Raw genomic sequence first — 21291 nt, 5'->3', positions numbered from 1 at the left:
AGATGTTTAAATAAATTACATATTGAAAGAATACACTGTGTACCTGAGAATATTGACCAAGAATGACCAACACCAACACAAAGTCTATTAAAATTACCCGATGTTAGAGGAGAAAAACTTGGGGACCATCTAGGTAAAAAGAGTAGGTGATTTATAAGGGAAAGAAAATTACACTGATATATTTTTCAGCAATGCTTTCTGTCACAAGAAATTGGAGTGCCACACAAGATTCTCAGGAAAAGTGAGACAACAAAGCTAATTTTCAAACATAAAAGACACAGGATGTTACTATCATACAAGAACATGCAAGAATATTGTTTCCATGAGCCCTTCCAATTAAAGAATTAGCTTCAGATAACCAAGAGAGCTAGAGAGATATCAATACAAGAGTTGATGGTAAACATTAAATATGTATTACTTACATAACTAAGATGAAATGAGGATTAAAAGGAAGAAAGTGTTGTTTGTAATGGCTATATGTGCTCGCAATATAGACATAGTACAGTTATAAAATGAGAGAAAATGGGGAGAGAAATAGCAGGAAAACAGCGAACTCTTTTTAACAATCATATTGAGGGTGGCAGTATTAGTATTGCTACACTGAGGCTGTTGTGTACATAATGTGGGATGAATAAAATGAATTATTATGGAATATACTGATTCTATAATCCTCTATGTACATATGAACTGGGATTCTGGGTGTGGAAGGAGATACAGATGTAATACAGAAGAGGTTAAATAAAATCACCTAAATTGGATTTGGAAGTATCAATATATTCATGAATTATTTTATCCTGAAAATATGTAGATATTTCCTAGTTTTGTCCTATGAAAAGTTCCCCAAATGACCAATGCAGTAGCACTGAGACTCCCTAGTACTCAGACTGCAATCTGTAAATGTCAACTCCTAAAAGGAACTAAAGGAACAAGGGCTTCTTGAAGAAGTGGCTAATTCTGGGTTTGGCTAGGAAACACAAGATGACTCTAGAACGAATTTGTCACATAGCACTAACATGTGGAATAAATGCAGAGTAAGTGATGCAGGACGTGGGTGAATCCCCCAAGCGGAGATTCAAGTACTGCACTGAAAGATGGAAGGTTATTGTCTGAGCACAGGAAAGCATTCAAGCACATGTCAGAGTCAGAGACAAAGTTTATTACAGAAGGAGTAATGCTCCACAGAGACATAGTCTCCTCTCAAAGACAGAGAATGAGAGCCGAGAGGGCAGAGAGATATGACGAAGAGAAAAAGACAGATCGAGAGAAAAAGACAATGAGAAAAAAACAGACCCCAAGTGTTTGGGGCATTCAGTTTATATATCATTCTTAATTTCTATGAATTACAGGTTAAAGACTTTGGTTACATATTTTCCTCTGATGGTATGAGTGAGTATACAGTATGAAAGATATGGGTATGCAATGTGAAAGATATGGGTATGTAGCGAGCATGGGCATGTAGCATGAAAGCATGCTAGCAATCCCCAGCCTTTGTTCCATAGGCTCCTCATGGTTTTTGGATGTAGTGTTTATTTTGTGTAGGGTATGACTTAAAGACTCTATTTTCCTTTCACTGTATTTGTAAATGGTTTGTTAGTAATCCCAGCAGGAATCTTTCTTTGTTGTGTAGGTTTCCCATGGTCTGGCAGCAGAGGTGATATAGAATCTGAATAAGAAATTGAACTCTGCTCTTTAACTATGAGAGTGTTCTACAGTTAAGAAGGATACAAACATATTTAGGTGGTCAGATGGACCCACTAGTAGAGACTGCTGATTGTCCCTCTAAAACTATCCTTTCCTTTTTCCTGGGCAAAACCTGCCCAATTGGAAACTAAATTTCCAGTCTCATTGTTGCTAGACATGTTCTTTTGCTGAAGTTCCCGCCAATGGATATGAATTGGTGTGGGCAATCTCCAAACCACTTTCTTAAAGGATTTCCTTGTTTGGTCTTTTCTTTCCCCTTCCCAGTGGAGGGAACATGTTATTTTTCACATATCGAGATGGCAACAATTCAAGAGTTTGACATCCTTTGTAGGCAAGGCTGTAGAAAATTGCACTCCTACATATTGCTGCTGGTAAGGCAAAAATGCTATCATCCCTGTAAAGTGCAATTTGGCAATATCTATAAAAACTGGAAGTATATCTACCCTTCGAGTCTCTTCTTGAAATATATTCTACCCGTACACACATAAAATGATGTAGAAACAAGGTTATTCATTGCAGCATTGGTTGACTGATTAAAAACAACTTAAGTATCCAGCTATAAGGATTAAATACACTATGGCATCCCCTCATTACATCTGATACTCTTTAGCTCTAAAACAGAATGAGGAAGCTCTCTGGACATACATGGTAAGATTGCCCGGAAAAGTGGAAAAAAAAAAAAAGGCAGAAAAATGATATGGTATGTTATCTTTTATGAAAGTAAGAAAGGATAAAAATTTATACTTATTTGCAGGAACAAATTCTGTAAGGATATATAAGTAACGAACACAATTACATATAAAGGTAGGGTAACTGTATACGTTGTCATCCAAATGTACAGTTTCTAGGGTAAAAGGACGTGTTATTAATAGGCAGGTACTCCAGGGCAACAGACGTAAAATAGCACTGTCTTGTACTAACTGGGATGTAAGATCAATCCATAAAAAGGGTACAGATTAGGAGGGAGGATGTGGACATTTTAAACTGTATTTTACAAAAGTACCCGTCTGTGGTGAACTTGCAATAAATCAACTCGTTCTTTACCACAGATATTTTAAGTGCTGTCTTAAAGAAAGAGGAACGGTAAACTACAGACGTGAGACCGGAACTTAACTAAGACATGGTGGTTTTGCGTACCCGGGACTTACTGTAGTTGCACAAACGACACACTCCTTGGAGTTTATTCGCCAATCCGAAGTGGGAGCGTGCGAGTCTGAGCCTGTGGCAGAGGCCTGGCTGGCCTCGGACTTAAGGAGTGGAGCTTTATGTCACTCAACCCTGGGGGCGGACCCAGCGCAGGCTCACACACCGGGCGCTCTGGCCCACACACAAGCTACTCTGTGGCAGCTCGGGTTCCCTCTGGCTGCACTGTGGAGGACTACACTCGTTTTCTATTTGGCTGAGCTGGAAGAAAGATGGCGGCAGCCGTGAGACAGGATTTGGCCCAGCTCATGAATTCAAGTGGCTCTCATAAAGATCTGGCGGGCAAGTGAGTATTTCTCAGATCCATGGGAGGTGGAGAGGGAAGCCACAGACTTGTTCTCCTTGGGTTGACGGAAGCTTTCGGATGTGCGGCTAGGAGCCGGCCAGAGAATCAAGGGGGCGGGCCTGAACTCGGTTGTGGAGGCAAATGTTGGGAGCAGCAGAAAGCCGGAGGGGACCTTGTGCAGGGAGCTCGTGGGGCCATAGGTCTGGGGTGACTGTCAACTTGTTCAGCGCATAGTCTCTGGTCTCTTAAGATTTTGGAAGCGCGGTCTGAGGAACGACTGCGCCCACGGCCTTCTCAGCCCTCTCTGGTGCCTTTTCCCATCGCTGGCTGGCCTCTCGCACCAAATTCTGGCTTCTCTTTGGCTTTTTCCCCCTTATAATTGAAGGAAATTTGTATTCTGGGACCTCGATGTAGAGTTTTTCAGAGAGATGGCTTCTTGAGGCTGTCGGGGGTTGAGGAGGTATGGCCGCGCGGTATCATGTCGTCCAGAACCACTCGGACCATCTTCTGTGTGTCCTTGTGTTTTGGGTCCTCTCTCCGCCACCAACTCCGAAGAAGTGTACACGGTCGGAATGTTCTCATAATATGGATCAGGATATCGAGAATAGTGATGTTTGCAAGAATCTGAATTGTTGAGGAATTTCGTCTCAATTTATGTAGAAGGCTTAGGTCCACTCCTGGTTAAAATTTGTGACATGTCCCTTGCCCTGCAAGCAGTTATTCAACAGTGTTAATAATAGGTAGATAGATATTTATACCCTGACAGCTGAGATCACTTTGATCTTATTAATGAGATATACCTACTGTTATGTGGCCATTGAAACCTTGACTTTTATGTGGGTTGTGCTGCCTTTTTCTGATGGTAAATCTACTTTTATCAGTGAGAAATTTTGCTGTGTATCTTGGGATTTACTTCCTACTGCAATTTCCCCCTCAGGAAAATGGGATAGTTAGAGGACTTATTCCTGTTTGAGGAGAAAATGAGTGTATGTATGTATATACATACACTTAATTAGAACAGTATCTGACACTAAGAAAGTGCCACAAGATTGTCATTGTTGCTATTATTATTAATAACAGTAAATACATTTTGGCTTACTCCACAGGTCGGAAATAAGTTGAATGTGTCTTCATGGTTCAGTCTTTTTTGCATGTAGTTTTTATAGATTTGGATGAAAGTAAAACGAGCTTATATTTTCCCCACACTTGCTTTCCTTTTGTTTTGTTGAAGAAAGTAAGTATATTAGTTATCAGAAGAGATATCGTTTTCATGTCTTTGCAGAATTCTGAAGCTTAAGCTACGCATTTATTCACTTTTGCAGATAAACAGTAGTACCAGTCTTACTGAGTGCTTCAGTTATTTATTGCTCTGTAACAAACCAAAAACTTAGTGGTGTAAAACAACATTTTTTTTTCAGGATTCTTTGGGTTGACTGGGCTGTTTCGCTGGCCTAGTCTGGGCTCACTCACACCGGTGAAGTTAGCTGGGAGCTCACAGATATATCTGGATGTCGACTGGTTCTCTTTCTCTCTCCCCATAGTCCCACATTCAGTAGTTTAGCTTAGGCTTCCTTACAGGACCAAGAAGGTGAGAATAGAAGCTGGAAGGCCTCTTAAGGCTAGCCTTAGAAGCCTCACAACATCAATTCTCAAGTACTGGTCAAAGTAAGTCACAAGACTAGGCCAGATTCAAAGGCTGGGCAAGTGGAGTTACCTCTTTGTGGAAGGAGTGGCCAATTTACATTGTGCATGGTCAGAGGGAGGCATAATTCATTGGAGGCTTTTATTGTAACAATTTACCTCATGGCATTATTGTGAAGATAATATGAAATAATGTACTTGATAACTGATAGTGCTTTCTGAGGAAAGTCTTGGTCTTGCCTGCAGGTATGTATCTGGTCCTATCTGGGCAAGAATGTGTCAGGATATTTATTTTCATAATGAAACAATTCTGCCAGCTACATGCTTTATGAGAGTAACACATGAAATCTATCAGTAGTTTTGGGTTTACATTAGGAGCTGAGTAACAAAGGATTCTGTATTAAGGAATGGTGGAGCAGATTCATTTCTAAAATACTGATACTGTGTGTTCCCTGCAATTAACAGGATAGCTATGACAGAGTAGTCATTCAATAAATATTGATTGATTCAATGAATAGCTAGGAAAGTGCAGAGCTTATATTTGAATCTAGGTTAGTCTACTCTAAAAAGTACATTTTAACCTACCAGCCTATGTTACTTTTCTTGCTAAAACTTCAATTAGAAATGCTTTCTCATAACTATGAATTAACATAGCAGTGTAAAATTGTTATAAGAAATTGGCTGTATAAGAAACATTTTTGCAAATTTTGTAGACTGCTTTTGTACATATGTGCATTATGTTCATTTTCTTACATAAAGCTTTAAAGGAGGAGGAGAGCCTTGAGAGGCAACATTTGAGTAGGTAGCTGTTGTGATAGCCTGTCTTAATCACTTAGCTAAAACCTAGTTGGTTTTTTAAAAATCAGTTCAGATGTTATTTCTTTCAGAAGCCTTATCTGAATAACTACCTACATAAACACATACCCACCCACACACAGGACCTGGTTAGTTGCACTTCTTATGTCCAGTGACATTCCATATTTACATCTACCAAAGCACTTAGTTATTTTGGCTGTTTGTTTATCTGCTGCTTCAGTCAGAATGTGATCTCTTTGAGGGCAAGTATGAGGTTGGATTATAGATTTTTGTTGAGTTAGTCCTCTATAGAAATAGTTGACTAATTTTTCTTTTCTTTCTAGTTCTGGGGTGTAGAGGGTACCCAGAGGAAGATATCGGACATTTGGAGTCCAAACATTTCATTTTACAAGAAGCTCTTAGCTTGGAGAAAGGAAAGTAATGGGAGACTTCCTAGTTGTCTTTGACTAATTGAAAAGCTGTTTTACAAAAAGAAAATAGACTCCTCTGCTTTACAGAGGTAGTCTTTAGAGTAGAGTGGAATGGAACTATCAGAAAATGGAGGACACACACACACACACCCCGAGGGTAGACTGTATAACCTCATAGGCCCCTTTTAACTCATTCTCTGGTTCTTAATCCCACACACAACAGTTATAGTGGTTCCCATCTCAAGATTGAAGTTCCCTAACATCTAGTGTTTACTCTGTGCCAAGGAGAACTTTACTTACATTTTTAATAATCCTTAACAAGTAGTATTTACATTACATATGAGAAAACTTAAGTACAGAGGTAAAGTACCTTGCTCCAAGGTCATGTAGCCAGCTAGTAGCAAAGCTGGAATACAGTCTGCTTGGCTCATAGCCCTTACCTCTAAACACATCTACCTTTTAGCCTTATATTATTTTCACCAAACTGGACTGCATTTCAGATAGTTTCAGATAGTGATTTTTTTTTTTTTTTTTTCGGCCTGGAATTCCTGTCTTCCCCTACTCTTTCCCACCTAACGCAAAATTGAAATATTTAGAATGCTTAAAGATCAACCTCCTTAGGAAATTATTTCTCTTAAAAAATATTAGCAGTTAACCTATTTTTAAAATTTTGTCTTTTAATTTTCTGCAACTTCATTTCAGTGTGAATATGTGGATATGTTTTTATTTATCTATGTCAGTTAGCTTTTGCTGTGAAATAAACTACTGTAAAACTTCGTGGCTTAAACAGTCATTTATTTAGCTCATAATTCTGTTTGTTGGCAGTTTGGGCTGGGCCCACCTGGTTAGTTCTCTGTTCCACATGCTTTGGTTCCACATGGGCTCCCACATGTGCTTGTAGTCAGCTGCAGCTTAAGTAGGCAGCTCTGCTTCTGTGTTAGCTGGAGCAGTAAAGGTGACTGAGATACATATTAATTATCCAATAGGTTAGCTAGCCTTCCTTGTTCATGTGGCAGCAGTAGAGTTTCAATAGATAAAGATGGTCTAGGTTCAGAACAGGTACTTCTGCTGCATTCTGTTTCAATAGATAAAGAGGTCTAGGTTCAGAACAGGTACTTCTGCTGCATTCTGTTGGTCAAAACAAGCCTGGATCTAAGGGTGGGGGAAGTAAACTACCTCTTGATGTGAAGAGCTACAAAGTCATATTGCAAAGGGAGGAACATACAGAGAGTGAAAGAATTGTGACCTCCCTGTAAATGCTCTACTGCATTATCCTGGTTGAGCTTCATTGCATTTCTTAAATCAATATATTGAATTATTTCATTGTCCTAAGAAGTTTTCAGCTCTTTCTCTTTAAATGTTGCATCCATCCCATTCTGTTCTCTCCTCCAGTGAAACCTTTTAGGCACTTTTACTGTGACCTCTGTATCTCTTACTCTGTCTTACCATTTCAATGCTTTATTCTGGATAAGTTCTTCTCATCTGCCTACTAGTTTATCAGTTCTTCATATGCGCTGTTAAGAACTCAATTGAGTTTTTAAGTTTGGTAACTTTTTTTTTTTTTAGTTCTATTGTTTTTGTTGGTTCTTTTTTTCAAATGACAATTTTTGTGATTCCTTGTTTCTTGTTGAAACTTTAAAGTTTGTCTTTATCTCCATAAATCTGATAAGCATAATTATATTATAGCCTTTCTGATAACTGCAGTATCTGGAGTCCCTGTTTGTTGTTATTGTCTGTTGCTTTTGTTGATTGTAGCTCATATTGTCATGTGCTTTATAATTTTTATTTGTTGGGCAACTTATTTAAAATATATATATTTAGAAACAATTGGAGGTCTGGGATGTTACCTTTCAGAGAGGATATTCATTTCCTTCTGCCCAGCACCTGACGGTGCTAGTAGCTTCTAGGGCTAAGACTTCAGAATTTTTTGGTTTACCAAGTTGATCCTTGGAGTAGATTTTGGAACCTTCCAAAGTGGTAGTGTTTCCTTCTCTGGCCCACAAGGAACTTAGATCCTGTTTTTCTATCTCTACTGGTTTGTCAGAAATTGCAACTTGCTTCTCTGTTTTTCTAGCAGATGGCAGAATGTCCCAAAGCAAGAACCCATTCCCTGCCCACCAAAGTGCTACTCTACCTGATAGCTGTCTTTCCACAGTGAGCAAATGCATTAATCTCTTATTCTCACTTGTTTTTTCTTTACTATTAGGATTTTATGCTATTTTCTTTTTTACATTTCTTTTAGCTTTTTAAAAAATGTAAATTTTTTTTTTAGTCGCGTCAACCCTTGGTTGACCTCACAGATTGCAAGGACCTTGTCAGCTTACAATCTCTTACTTTTTTATTATTCTTTTTTTATGCTTATAGCACCTGGTCTTCCTAGGTGGTCTCCCATCCAAGTACTAACTAGGCCTGACCCTGCTTAGCTTCTGAGATCAGGCAAGATCAGGCTTGTTCAGGGTAGCATAGCCATAGACTTTTTTTTTTTTTTTTTTGAGATAGAATTGCTTGAGTCACCTAATTCACCATTACTGTAAATGAAAGATCTCATTAATACATGCCTAAATAGTGCCTGTGGTACATTTTCATGTATGTTTTATTTACTTCCAGATTCCATTCAAGTGCTGAGAAATCAGGAATTGACATAGTGAACTTTAGTTCATAAACATATAATAAATGCTCAATAAACATTGTTGGTGATTAATGGATAAGACAGAGGCAAGGGACCTTAATTAATGAAATTTATTTTTCTCCATAATGTTTTTTAAGGAAAAAGTATTTGGTCATACTCTCCATATCAATTACTTTTCCATCTTTACTACCGAGTGCTCAATAAAAAACTGTTATAACTTTCCATGAAACCTCCTCTGATTAATCTAACCCATTTCACTCTCATCACTTGTCACATACTTATACTGTTTAGTTTTATTGTAACTTGTTTGTTTTTGTTTTTTTATAATTTAATACTTGATATTTTATTTTATTTTTTTTATCTTTCTTTCCCAGCTATAAGATCTTTAAAGACTAAGGTTATTAAAAAAATTTTTTAGTGTCATACACAGTATCTGGTATAGCATCTTAAAAAGCCTAGGTGCTCAGTTAGCATTGTTGGATGATTTTAAATAGCACTATTAAATGGCTGTTTAAATCCCTGATTTAAAATAGGTTTATTATTACATGTTATTGTGAAAAGTAAGTGCCTGTTTTTAGATACTAGAATTTACATATTAGAGAAGGAGCAAGTTGGCATCTAGCCCCATCTCTGTACCTTACTCTATAAAGTCAAGAGTAGTTTCCAAGGCCCTGGCAAATTATGTGGTTTGGTAATATAAAGTTTTCATCACTTTTTAGATGTATTGTCATGTGTTCTCAATACACATTAGTTAATTGATAAATTATGAAACTGTATGTTAAATCTTAATCAGCAAATTTCTATACGCGAGACATTGTCATCTTTGAATGTAATATTATTAGTATAAAATAATTATTGAAATGTAAGAGTAAGAGGGCTTATCCATAAGTCTTGATTTAACTGAATATGAAAAGTAAGCCAATCAAAAAAAGAAACAAACCATTGACTGTATTAACTAAAAGCATGCACAGGGCAAAAAAGTAAATTATATAAATATAAATATGGAAAATATTATATGTGCATGTGAGTGTGCATGTGTATAGGCAGAAAGAGAGAGAATGAGATAGATAACTGAATTTCGTGCCTCAAAAGTAGCAATTTTAAAACTAACAATTTTTATTTTAAAGCTTAGCAGTATTTCCTTGCTTTCTTAGATCATTTCTTTTGGAGTTTGCTATCTTTTCTGTCAGTATATCTACTTTCTTACAAAGTTTGATTCATTGCAGTTTTGAGAAATTATATAACTAAGGTTGTGAGACTATTGTGTGAGCTGAGAATCTATAAATGCTGCATGGTAGCTTGAGGGTGTACCTATAAAATAAAAGTCATAAATTTGAATGAGTTTGGATCCTATTTGTCTATTTTTATCTCCTGACTGTATTCTTATGACATTCCGAATAATTGCAATGCTGTTAGGTTTATAAAATGCATTAATTAATGCTTTTAATAAATATTAAGGCACACAAAAGAGATAAAAAAATAGTGTAATCAGTCATGTACCCACCACGTAATTTAAGAAATAAAATAATTACCAATAAATAAACTGAAATAAAGTAATAAAATGTTATGATACTGTTGAATATTTGAGTGCATATAATGTGCCAAATACTGTACGAGGCATTGTACATATAGCAGTGAACAAAACAAAAAAAATTCCTGTCCTCGTGGAGTTTATATTATAGGAAGGAGTTTGCCATTGCCTGGTAGTTGTCATTGTTCCTGTTTTGAGTATTTCCTCCATCCTTTTCAGAATGTTGATTTGAATCTTACATGGTCATCAATATTAGGCATAATAATTATTAGCACTGAGTGCAAATAAATAATTAATAGGCACTGACTGACAGCATAAAGGATGTTCTCTCAGTGAATTTGGCTTGGCGGAGTTTATTTTGTACACACTGAGACAGTCTATCTCTAGTAATTGGTTTTATTGCCTACTTAGCATTATCCTATTGTTGGTGACCCTAAATTCATTAGGTCATCAAGACAAAGGGGTTCTAGGTCACGTCAAATAATGTTTTTGTGTGTCTGTTTAATACGTAATTGAAGGAAATATGGCTTATATTGAAAGACATTTGAAAGAAAATTGACTTTTTAGTTAAAATTCAAAACAAAAACTTTCAAGCACCTAGATCCAGTAACTTAGAGTTATATATTCACCCTTTATTATGATGGACTTAAAAACTTTTTAAAAGTTGTGATATACCATTAAGAAAACTAGAAGTGTCACCTTAGAATTATAATTAAAGGTTTAGTGTTTCTTGTGATGGACTGGGAACTTAAAATAAAAAGGTCTTTAGTGTACTATAAAGAAAACCAGAAAAGAGCACTATGAAAGAAACCAGGGTAAACAAATAAATAAACATCAAAATTAGCTTTAGAATATACAGTGCCCTCTAAACATTATTTTTATTTGGTATTGTTTTAGGTATCGTCAGATCCTGGAAAAAGCCATTCAGTTATCTGGGGCAGAACAACTAGAAGCTTTGAAAGCTTTTGTGGAAGCAAGTAAGTGGAATGAAAATTCCATGTTTGCCTTGTATTATTGAGTAGGACTATAAAGCTTGCTCCAAACTTGTTTATGTCAAATTCTCAATATAATTTGCATGAGATTAAATATACATTGAGATTGATGGATTGATTTTAGATTTAAACTATTTAAAACTTGTTTTTTTTAGTGAATTGTCTTCAGACTTACATTCTCAATTCAGATATTGTATAGTTATTGATATAGTAACTGATGTGAGACAGTATAGCATAATATAGAATAGTCTGGATTCAAATCATATTATACTGCTTTATTAGCTCTATCATCCTGGATAAGTTATTTCCTCTTTGTGCCTCCTTTTCCTTGTCTATAAAATGAGGATATGATACGTAGCCTATGGAATTGTTGGGAGATTAATGAGTTAATACATAATAAAGTGCTTAGCATAGTACCTGGCATGTAATAAGTGCTCGATAAGTGTGAGCTGTTATTAATGTTAATATATCTTTTGAATGGGGACTAGAAATTTCCATTTTTTGAGACACTCACTCTCCCCCCACTCCCTGACTTTAAACAGTTATCTTGAAAATTACTCAAAATCGAGGCTGGAATTTTTACTGAGTTAACAATATTAATGATACGTGATAGCGCTTTACAGTTTACAGTGTGCTTTCACATGCATTATCCATCAAACAGGTTCCTTTTTATATCTGACTAGACAATATAGATATCCCTGGGTAGTATATTGTAAAATGAATCTTAGGATGAAGTGGCTTTTTTACCACAAGGACATTCAGTCAGTGGCAGGGCCCAAACTGGAAACTGACTTTTCTGATTTATAGTCCTTATTTAATTATATTTCCCTGAGAAGTGCTAGTTTGTATAGTCATTTTCTAACAGTTATAAGTGTCTAATGGCACTTGATATAAAACTGTTTTCACAGTCACATCCAGTATTATCCAATAAGGAATTCCAATTAATATAAACTGATTAGTTATAAGACCAGTAAATTACTGCCTCAAGAAATTAGGGCCTGCAAAATGTGAGACAAATGCAGTGGTTTCAGAAAAACTATTAAGACTAGCTTCATTGAGAGCGTTGCACTGAAGTAGCAAAAGAATAGTGCTTTTTATAAACTTTGATCTTTATATAAACTTTGAATCCAGTGAAGCGTCAACAAAAGCAGTCTACTGTTAAAATGATTTACATCAACTGAACAGTGTTTGAACCATTCTTTTCACAGTAACTGCTAATTTAAGACAGCTTAAGCAGTGAGAATGCATTTTTTAAAATGTAATGGTGAAAATAACATTTCTTGAGTACTGTGTGTCAGGTATTATTCAAAGTGCTCTATATAGTCATATTGCACTTAAGCTTCACAACCTTATCCCCATTTTACAGACTAGTAAACACAGAGAAGTTTCTTGTGTGGGATGTATAATCGGGAGTGGTGGAAGCAGTGAGTCTCCAGAGCTTTCATTGTTAATCACATACAATAATGACTACATAAGTGTTTACAGGTGTCATAAAATATATCAATACATTTGGTACTGGCCTGAGTTCTGATGACTTTTATTGGGGAAGTACAAGTACAGTAACTGTTACTACTTGCTTTATTTGAATTGCATGAAAACTATTTCACCGTTTTCTTTATAATTCCTTTTTGTAGCTTGGTGGGATATAAGTACATCAGTTAAAAAATGGGTGTTTCTGTGCCTTTACTTTGAAGAAAAATAAAGGAGAGAAAAGAAGAAATTTTTAACTGTAAAAAAATTTTTTTCTGACCATTTCTGTTTCTTTGAAGAGTTATGGTATATTTACTTTTTTGGTATCGTCATTGTGTAAACAAATAATTCAGTATAAAGAAAACATATTCTGTAATATAAGATGATAAGATGATAGGGATGTGAAACTCCCTCAATAATGCATTGCAGGTTGTACTAATATATATTGTTTTTAATATTGATTTTAGGTAAAGATTGATTGCTTAATAAAAAAACTTATAAATTACTCATGTTTTCTTATCTCTTTTTTTTTTTAACAAGTGGTAAATGAAAATGTGAGCCTCGTAATCTCTCGACAGTTGCTGACTGATTTCTGCACACATCTCCCTAACCTGCCTGATAGCACAGCCAAAGAAATCTATCATTTCACCTTGGAAAAGATTCAGCCTCGAGTCATTTCATTTGAAGAGCAGGTAAAAATCTAGAGTAGTGATTTTTGAACTTAAGATAGCAGCAGTTATTTGGGGAGTTATTATTACATTTTTAAAGGAAATTATTCAGTTTTATTTTGCCAAAACAGTGTTGCAAACAGCATTTTACAATATAAAATAAAACAAATATTAGGATGTCGTAACTCTAGTTGACATATGCTCCTTTATTACAATTTGATTTTAGGCATCAAATATTATTCTTTAGACAATTTTTAAAAATCAATAAAGTTGTTCATTATACTGAAACCATAGGAAAACTTCAACATTATATATGCATTAAATATTAAGCAAAACTTAATATTTAAATTAAGTCATTGCCATAATCCACATTACAGAAATGGGTTTAGTTTTCTGCTTTTATACTGTAAAAAATTTGAGTGGTCTAGATAAACTTTTACTATTTACTTGCCAGCTTAATATGTTGAATGAGAACACTGTTGAAGTAGAAAAACTTATCTATTTATTTTAATTATTTACTAATGTCAGTTGATATAACATCTATACTTATTATTCTAGGTTGCTTCCATAAGACAGCATCTTGCTTCTATATATGAGAAAGAAGAAGATTGGAGAAATGCAGCCCAAGTGTTGGTGGGAATTCCTTTGGAAACAGGACAAAAGTATAGTAAATAGTGGATATGGGATGGATGTATATATGTGTATGTTTGTGTATATATATATATATAGGATATGTATAAATGTTCACTTACATTTTTTCTTACATTCTAGTGCAGGAAACAGATAAACAATATAATAATAAATAAATTTTGCAATGTTAGAAGATGTTTATCACTGTGGAGAAAAGTAAGGAACAAAGTAGGGGACAGGTTGTATTATTAAATAGGGTGATTGAAGTGGTAGAGTGGTCCTGCTGTCACCACCTCAGATACTTGAAGTGGGTAAGGCAGTGGTTACGAGCTATCTGAGGGAGGAGTATCAGTAGATTCTCTTAGACAGGATAGCTAGTGCAAAGTCCCTAAGATGGGAGCAATCTTCGAGTGTCTTAAGAAGAGCAAGGAGACCATTGTGGGTGGAATGGAGTGAGCAAAGGGGAAGAGTGATAGAAGAGATAGAGGATGAGATCAGAGAGTACTAGGGACCAGATTATGTGGGGTCTTGTAAGCCATCGGCTTTTCTCTAAGTGAAATGAAAGAAAGCTATGGACCATTTTGTACAGAAGAATGACATAATCTGACTTCTATTTTTAAGAACCATTCTAATGACTAGGTTGAGAATAGACTGTAGGCATGCAATGATAGAAGTAGGGACATCATTAAAAGGCTTATGTACTACTGAAGGTGAGATGGAGATTGTGAGAAATGTTGGATTCCGGATGTGTTTTTAAGGTAAAGAGCTAAGAATTTCCTGACAGCTGGCTAGATATAGAGTGTAAGAAAAAGAGCCAAGATAAGTCCTGATTTTTGGTGTGAACAACTGGAAAAGTGGAGTTGCTATCCACTCAGTGGTAAAGAATAGGTTTTGAGGGAAGATTGAGTGTTGCGTTTTGGACATGTAATAACTAAGTGCATATCTAGTAAGGGTTGTATATATTAGAAGTTTAGAAAAGACGTCTGGACTAGAGATATACTTTTGGAAGTCATTGATATATAGATGGAATTTAAAGCCATTAGATTGGATAAGATCTCCAAGGGAGGGAACATAGAGAAGAGGACTGACGGAGTACCAAGGCTTGGAGCACTCCAACATTGAGAGGACGGGGGCAGGAGGACGATATAGCAAATGAGGGTTGTCCTTTGAGATTGAGGTAAGAAGAAAACCAGAAGAATGTGGAGTGTGGCGTCCCAGAAGCCAAATGAGGAAAATGTATCAAGAAGGAGCAAGTGATCAACTATGATATTAATAGGTCAGGAAAGATGAGAGCGGGTTAACCGTAGGAGTTAGTAATGTGGATGTCATTGGTGACTTTGGCAAAAGCTATTTTGGCGAAATGGTGAACGCGAAGGCCTGATCGAATTTGTTTAAAAGAATGGAAAGGGAAACTGGAGATGGTGAGCAATTGTCGTGGGCAACTCTTTGGGCAAGTTTTTATAAAAGGGAGCAGAGAAATAGGGTAGATTAGGACAGCAGAGGTTAGGTTAAGAGATTTTTTTTTTCTTTTATGATTCAGTGGGTAGCAAAATTTGTGTAAGGGAGTAGTGGAGAGGATTCTTACAGAAGTAAGCAAGAGGAGAAGGAGTCTAGTGGAGAGATAGGCTTTAGGTAGGAGCATAGATAGTTCATCTTTGACAGAGTTTCTCAACCTTGAACTATTGGTATTTTTTAATTTTTAAAAAATTTATTGAGGTGACATTGGTTAATAAAATTATATAGGTTTCATCTGTACACTTCAATAAGACATCAGTTATATGTTACATTGTATGTTCACCACCCAAAGTCAAATCTTCTGTCACCATATATTTGACCTCCTTTACCCTAATCTATCTTCTCCTCTACCCCCTCTTCCTATGGTATCTACTGTACTATTGTTTGTGTCTATGAGTTTTTGTTTTTTTGTCTTGTTTATTACTTTCAGTTTTCTATGGTTCTCAACTTATTTCACTTAGCATGACAATCTCAGGATCCACCTACATTGTTGCAAATGGCAATATTTTATCATTTCTTATGGCTGAGTAATATTCCATTATACATATGTATTACATCTTCTTTATCCGATCATCTATCAAAGGACATTTCGCTTGTTTCCATGTCTTGGCCATTATGAATAATGCTGCTGTGAGCATCAGGGTGCATATATCTTTATAGACTATTGGTATTTTAGATTGGATAATTCTTTGTTGTGGAGGCTATCCTGTGTTTTGCAGGATGTTTAGCAGCATCATCAGCCTCTACTTACTAGATGCCAGTAGCACCACCATTCCTAGTTGTGGCAATCAAAAATGTCTGTAGACATTGCTGCATGTTTCCTTGTGGGCAGAAGAGACCGCAGTGATCTACAGTAACAGCCAAGAACACAGAGTATCAGAGTGCAGGTATTAGTGATGTGGTGGTAGAGTTCATACAACTATTCTTTGATCGTTTCAATGTTATTACTGAAGTTGGAATCAGAGTCATCACCTAGACCTGTAAATGGAGGTGGGAGCTGTGAGGTTGAGGAGAGACAAGAATATAAGAAAAAATTCTCTAGGAGAGAGGGAACAATGAATGGACCAGGAATATATAATATACTTGGTAGTATTAAGGGCTGATTTAAAGGTTGTAGTGATTAAAATGAGATCAGTCAGATTGGTTGGGTATTTTTCAGCATCATGGTTGCAGGAAAGGAGTGGGTCAACTGCTAGGTTTAACCAGAGTTATGATTTTGTCCAACAAGTATGACAGCATGAGAGAGACAGGGCGGATGAGTGCATATGCAGTTCAGTGATTATGATTGACCATGGGAGTTAAGCTAGGTAAAGAGGGGAGTCAGGCCTTTAAGACAGTTACAGTGTGATAGGATCAGTGGTTTCGAGGTCACAACAGGTTCAATGAATTGTTGAGCTTGGGATACTAAAGAAAGTGAGATGGAAAAATAGTTAGAAAAAATTAAGATGACAGTTTGTAACTCTTGGCCAACCAATCTAACCTTTTTTGGGGGAGTGAGGGGCAAGTTTATTAAAAAAGGCATAACGCTCCACAGACTGAGTGTGATCGTCTCTCAGAGGCAGAGAGCGAGAGGGACAGTAAGAAAGAGAGGAGACAGAGACAGAGTAAAGGCACTGAGAGGGATCCCAGTCTAACATTTTGATGGGTATTTTTAAAAAACAATTATTGTTCTTTACGAAACATTCATCCAAAGTATATGTACAAGAAGGGTGAAAGATATGAGACTCTTAGTTGTATTATTAAACACACTTCCCCTTTCAGTTGACAAGTGTAAAAATATCAACTCAATGACTTAAAAATATTTTCGACTGCTTCTCTATTCTTTTTCCAGGTAAATGAGAGATTCTTTTTTTGTTGTTGTTTTTTTTTGGGGGGGGGCAGATCATAATATTTGTGATAAGGCAGACACTACTTCAGGCATACTGTCTTTTGGGTATTTATGAAATTTTTAGTCAGTGATGCTCTGAAAAAGCAGCCAGTATATGAAATAGCCTTCATATGTAGATGTTGAATTTTGCTTTGTAAGGCCTCTTGGTAATTCATTTTTTTCTTTGAAAATTTTAAAAGGGCAGCCTTTCTTAATTGCTTTGGTCTTATTCTGTCTGCAACATTTTTTCCCTAGCACAGAGCAATTTATTTATTTTCAATGGTAGTTAAAATAAATATAAAATTAGATATTACTCTTTGCAGTGGTGGTGGCTATCACCATTTTGATAGTAATGTAACATTATCTGAGGATACCAAAGAACTGAAAATTTAATGGTTCATAAATAAGTTAAATTAAAGTAAAATTTATTAAAAATAGAATTTAGATAAGTGAGAACTTTTTAAAAAATGATTCTGATTGTAAAAGTAGTAGATACAATAGATACATTGGCATGAAATTAAAAAAATTCAAAAAAATATGATGCTACTTTAACAGTTTAAATAAGTTTGAGTCGTGAATGAAAGTAATACAGTACAGAATAATAATATATGACTTATGGATGAAATTTGAATTAGTGTAAAATTTTAAAGTAAAGAATTAATTTCAAAGCTGGGGCCAAGTCACTTGTAAACTCTGTTCTTGCCACATGGTGGCACCGCTTGCTGGTAAATAGGATTAATTTTCTGTGAGAATTAATATTGAATTATATGATTTTGGGGTTTTGTAGGGTCTTTACATATATGCACACTTCCAAGATTATTTTCTTAGGATTTATTTTCTAGAGGTAAAATATAGTGAGTAAAACGTATATGCAATTTAAAGGATTCAAAGATGGTTGGAAAGCATATTGCCAAATTTTTTTCCAGGAGAGTTGTGCTTATTTATAGTTTCACTAGGTGTATATGATATATCCCTGAATTGGGCATTTTTTTCTTTTAAGATCTTTGATTTGTGAGAGTATCTGAGGATTAGAAGAAGCTAAAATAATATGAACAATGATGATAAAAATTAATATTCAATAAAACTTTGGAAATATTTCTTTGGTTTTCTATAATATGCAGTAAAAAGTTGATTCCCTTATATTAACAGAATTTATATAATGAAAAAATAACATATTTTCTACCACCCCTCTTAGTTTTCTTGATAAAACAATTAGTCATTCTGGGTTTTTTTTTTGTTATATCTTAGACAGTACAATGTAGATTATAAACTGGAGACTTACCTGAAGATTGCTAGGCTATATCTAGAGGATGACGATCCAGTCCAGGCAGAGGCATACATAAATCGAGCATCATTGCTTCAGAATGAATCAACCAATGAACAGTTACAGATACATTACAAGGTAACAGATGAGCTGTTTGGAGTTAATTTTGTGTTGGAGAATCTTACTATACTAAGAATCTTATCATAACATCTGATAAATGCTATTATATATTAGAAATTCTTTAAAAATTTTTTTTGCTTTTGTTTTTTAACTTTTCCTCCTAATTGAAACCTTTTGCCTACTATAGGTATGCTACGCACGTGTTCTTGATTATAGAAGAAAATTCATTGAAGCTGCACAAAGGTACAATGAGCTCTCTTACAAGACAATAGTGCACGAAAGTGAAAGACTAGAGGCCTTAAAACATGCTTTGCACTGTACCATCTTAGCATCAGCAGGTAAACATGTCATTTATGCTTTAATGAACAGTCGATTACCTTTGCTTAATATTTTAGATTCATTACTACTGGAAGATTTAGCAAAGAACTGTTCTTCAAGGTTATGTCCTATTAATACAGTTACGATAAATTTAGTTTAAATATTTAAACAGAAACTACTGTTTAAATATTGGATTGCTAACTTAAAAAAAATTGTAAATATACGTGTATCAGTCTATTACTCATAGGTATTAGAAATATTTAAGAGAGATTATATGGAGTTTAGTTCTCCTAAAATATCACTGAAAGAATGGATATGAAATTGAAAACTAAACAGAAGGAAACAAAAATTAAAATCTAGAGATTGGTGATATGATAATGTGCCACTTTTGGGATTTTTTCAAACCTTCAAGCTTCAGTCTTAGACCTGGTATTTATCTTTTTTTTTTTTCTTCAATAAATATAAATAATAAACTATGTTTGTCTTACTAAATTATAGCATGTAAATCATTAATAAAGCAGAAAAGGCATTGAGAGGAAATGCTGATAATACTAAGCTATGGCTTTTCAAATCATTTCAGAATGTTTATTCTTGAATTATATTTAGTTGCGAGCCTAATAACATGTTCATACTACACATTTCATTCTTTATGAACCAGTAATCTTATTTTTAATTTTTGTTAATGAAAAGGTAGTATATAAAATGGTACTACATCCTGTTCTGAAGAACTATTACTGCTTTGTTGTATTTCCTTCAGTATAAAAATGTGTATGTGTTTGTATTCTTTTTTTATACATAAATGATAGCATGATACACACATGTCGACAGCTTGCTTTTTTTATGTAGCTATATATATCATAGTGTTGTTTATATATTAATACATGTAGCTCATTCTTTTTGACTTTCTGTTATTTGGCTTTTTATAATTAGTCAATTACAAGCAGTGCTATAGTGATTATGCACATATATGAGTAAATGTGTAAGTTAAATTCTTGAATCCAAGGGCACATACTTTTTTTTTAATTTTTAAAAATTTTTAATTAGTTTCAAGTATACAGTACATTGGTTAGACATCTCTATAGTTAGTAAAATGATCATCCCAATTGCTCCCTCCCTCCCCTGACCCTCCACCTAGCCAGTGTATTAATACTAATTGCATTCTCTATGCCGTGCTCCCCAACCCTGTGACTGACCATCCATCAGCTACTAATTTGTACTTTAACCCTTCACCCCATTCTCCTAGCCCCCGAAACCCTCCTCCCCTCTATCACCAAATTGTTCACTATATTTGTGAGCCTGTTTTTGATTAGTTTGTTCTTTTTCTTAAATTCCGCATATAAGTGAAATCATATAATGTTTATCTTTCTCTGTCTGACTTAAATACCTTCCAGGTTCATCAGAGCAATATTTTTTTCCATTCCTTTCCTTTTCATAGGTAAGGATCTTGTTTTCTTATCCTTTCAGCCCCTCTATCTTTTCATTGGAGCCCTTAATTCTTTTCTATTTAAGGTTCTTATCGATAGTAATGTAGTTGTTACCATTCATTCTTTATTCTTGTTTTTGATACATGTATTTTCTTCTTAAAGAAGTCCCTTCAATGTTTCCTGTAATTCTAGCTTGGTGGTGATAAATTCCTTTAGCTTATTTTTGTCTGGGAAGCTCTTTATCTGTCCTTCAACTCAAAAAGATAGCTTCGTTGGATAAATTATTCTTGGTTGTAGATCTTGGATCTTCATCCTGTGGGGTTTTGCCAAACCCTTCTGTCTTCCATAGTTTCTTTTGAGAAATCAGCTGCCAGTTGTATGGGTGTCCTTTATATGTAATTATTTGTTTTCCTCTTGCTGCTTTTAATATGCTTTCTTTGTATTTAACCTTCGGCATTGTAATTATGATGTATCGTTGAATCTCTGATATTTGGAATTCTCTGAGCTTCCCGGGGTTTTAAGTCCATTTCCTTCACCAGGTTAGGGAAGTTTTCCATCATTATTTCTTCAAATAGCTACTCAACATCTTGATTTTTTTCAGTTATGCCAATCAGATGAATATTTGGAGCCTTACGGGTGTCCCATATCCTCCTTAAATTATTTTTACAGTCTTGACATCTTTTTTCTTGCCATTCTGTTTGAGTGTCCTGGTTGGTTTTCCTGTCCTCCAAATAGGGCATTTGATCCTCTTCTTTATTTACTTTGTTTATTCCTTTGTTTATTTCATTTACTATATTTCTCATCTC

At 35.2% G+C, this 21291-nt stretch overlaps 1 protein-coding gene and 1 pseudogene across 3 annotated transcripts in view; one reads left to right on the top strand and one right to left on the bottom strand.

Moving 5' to 3' along the window:
- The first annotated feature begins 2569 nt into the window (after positions 1-2569).
- COPS4 (COP9 signalosome subunit 4) overlaps positions 2570-21291 on the top strand; it is a 36444-nt gene continuing 17722 nt past the window's right edge. For 2 of the 3 annotated variants that reach the window (XM_016156208.2, XM_016156210.2), the window contains exons 1-6: positions 2570-3190; positions 11115-11194; positions 13220-13371; positions 13906-14009; positions 18608-18761; positions 18931-19081. In XM_016156208.2, coding sequence (XP_016011694.1) covers positions 3117-3190; positions 11115-11194; positions 13220-13371; positions 13906-14009; positions 18608-18761; positions 18931-19081 — 715 coding nt within the window. In that variant the 5' untranslated portion in view covers positions 2570-3116. The remainder of the gene's footprint in view (positions 3191-11114; positions 11195-13219; positions 13372-13905; positions 14010-18607; positions 18762-18930; positions 19082-21291) is intronic. The other variant, XM_036227785.1, reaches the window with a different exon arrangement.
- LOC118608962 lies at positions 8413-8531 on the bottom strand (annotated as a pseudogene).

The sequence above is a fragment of the Rousettus aegyptiacus genome, unplaced genomic scaffold (assembly GCF_014176215.1).
Source record: "Rousettus aegyptiacus isolate mRouAeg1 unplaced genomic scaffold, mRouAeg1.p scaffold_m13_p_10, whole genome shotgun sequence".
Taxonomy (NCBI): domain Eukaryota; kingdom Metazoa; phylum Chordata; class Mammalia; order Chiroptera; family Pteropodidae; genus Rousettus; species Rousettus aegyptiacus.
This window is presented reverse-complemented; position numbering and strand designations above follow the sequence as displayed.